Below are 1,085 nucleotides of genomic sequence, written 5' to 3' on the forward strand. Positions count from 1 at the left end.
AGGCTCGTAACAGTAGCACCATCTGGTAAGTGGAAGAGCCGTTCGTGGGAACTGCTGGTAACATAGATTGATTGAGAAGGGTTGATCAGTTGTACTGCTTTTTGATTCTTGAAATTTGAAACTTTTTTTGTGGAATATTAATTAATTATTGTGGCCCAGGCTCACCCAGACTCCTCCCTCAGTTGTCCCCGGGTAATTTGAGTTAGAGAGCCGTGGCGTAGAACATTTACAATTACAATTGTGCATGTGTTATAATTTAATCATTGTATCATTTCAGCTTCCATTTTGAGAGCAGAGACGGGCGAGACAGCCCCAGCTTCAAGACCAGTAGTAGCGAGCGCCGTAAAACCTCTACTAAAACTAAACTAAATGAAACACAAACTATTCTTTTTTAAAACCTACTACGTCCACAGGAGCACGAGCGTGAGGTAGAACGACTGTCGGAAAAACTGCGATATCAAGAAGACGAGCTCTCAGCTCTCAGGACAGACCAACAGGACATGGTCGTGCGGGAGCGAAATGCTCTACAGGTGTGTGGGACTCTTTCTTCATCGCCACAGTCATTACCGTCGTCGTTAATGTCGTCATCATCATCATCATCATCATCATCATCATCATCATCATCATCATCATCATTGTTGTTATCATCATCAATGTCATCATCATTGTCATCTTCATCATCATCATCATCGTCACCATTGTCGTTATCATCATCATCGCCGTCATCTTTGTCATCATCATCATCATCATTGTCATTATTTTCATCAGCATCCTCATCATCGTCATCGTTATCATTATCGTCATCGTCATCATCATCACTTGCATCACCTCTCTTTGCTGAATAGTTGGCGTATCACCTTTAAATCGAGTTTCATTCTTTTTTCCTTAGATGTATGGTGTTTTGATTGCTGTTTATATTTTTTTCGTTGTTTTTTGGGTTTCGTGTCGTTTTTTGAAGCTGTTTAGTCTGTAGCATTACTATGATGTGCGGCTCTTTGGGATTTCTTTTTCGGGTTTTGTGTCGTTTTCAAAAAATCTTTTTTGCCTAGACCATTTCTATGATACACTCCTCTGTGATTTAACTT

General features: G+C 40.4%; 1 protein-coding gene across 1 annotated transcript in view; it reads left to right on the top strand.

Annotated features, from left to right (window-relative positions):
* Positions 1 to 1,085, top strand: part of LOC101861589 (myosin-2 heavy chain) — a gene marked incomplete in the record, with an annotated part of 41,686 nt that overhangs the window by 25,980 nt on the left and 14,621 nt on the right. The window contains 1 exon segment of the mRNA XM_013083629.2: positions 278 to 327. Coding sequence (XP_012939083.2) covers positions 278 to 327 — 50 coding nt within the window.

This window comes from Aplysia californica, unplaced genomic scaffold (assembly GCF_000002075.1).
Source record: "Aplysia californica isolate F4 #8 unplaced genomic scaffold, AplCal3.0 scaffold00246, whole genome shotgun sequence".
Classification (NCBI taxonomy): Eukaryota; Metazoa; Mollusca; class Gastropoda; order Aplysiida; family Aplysiidae; genus Aplysia; species Aplysia californica.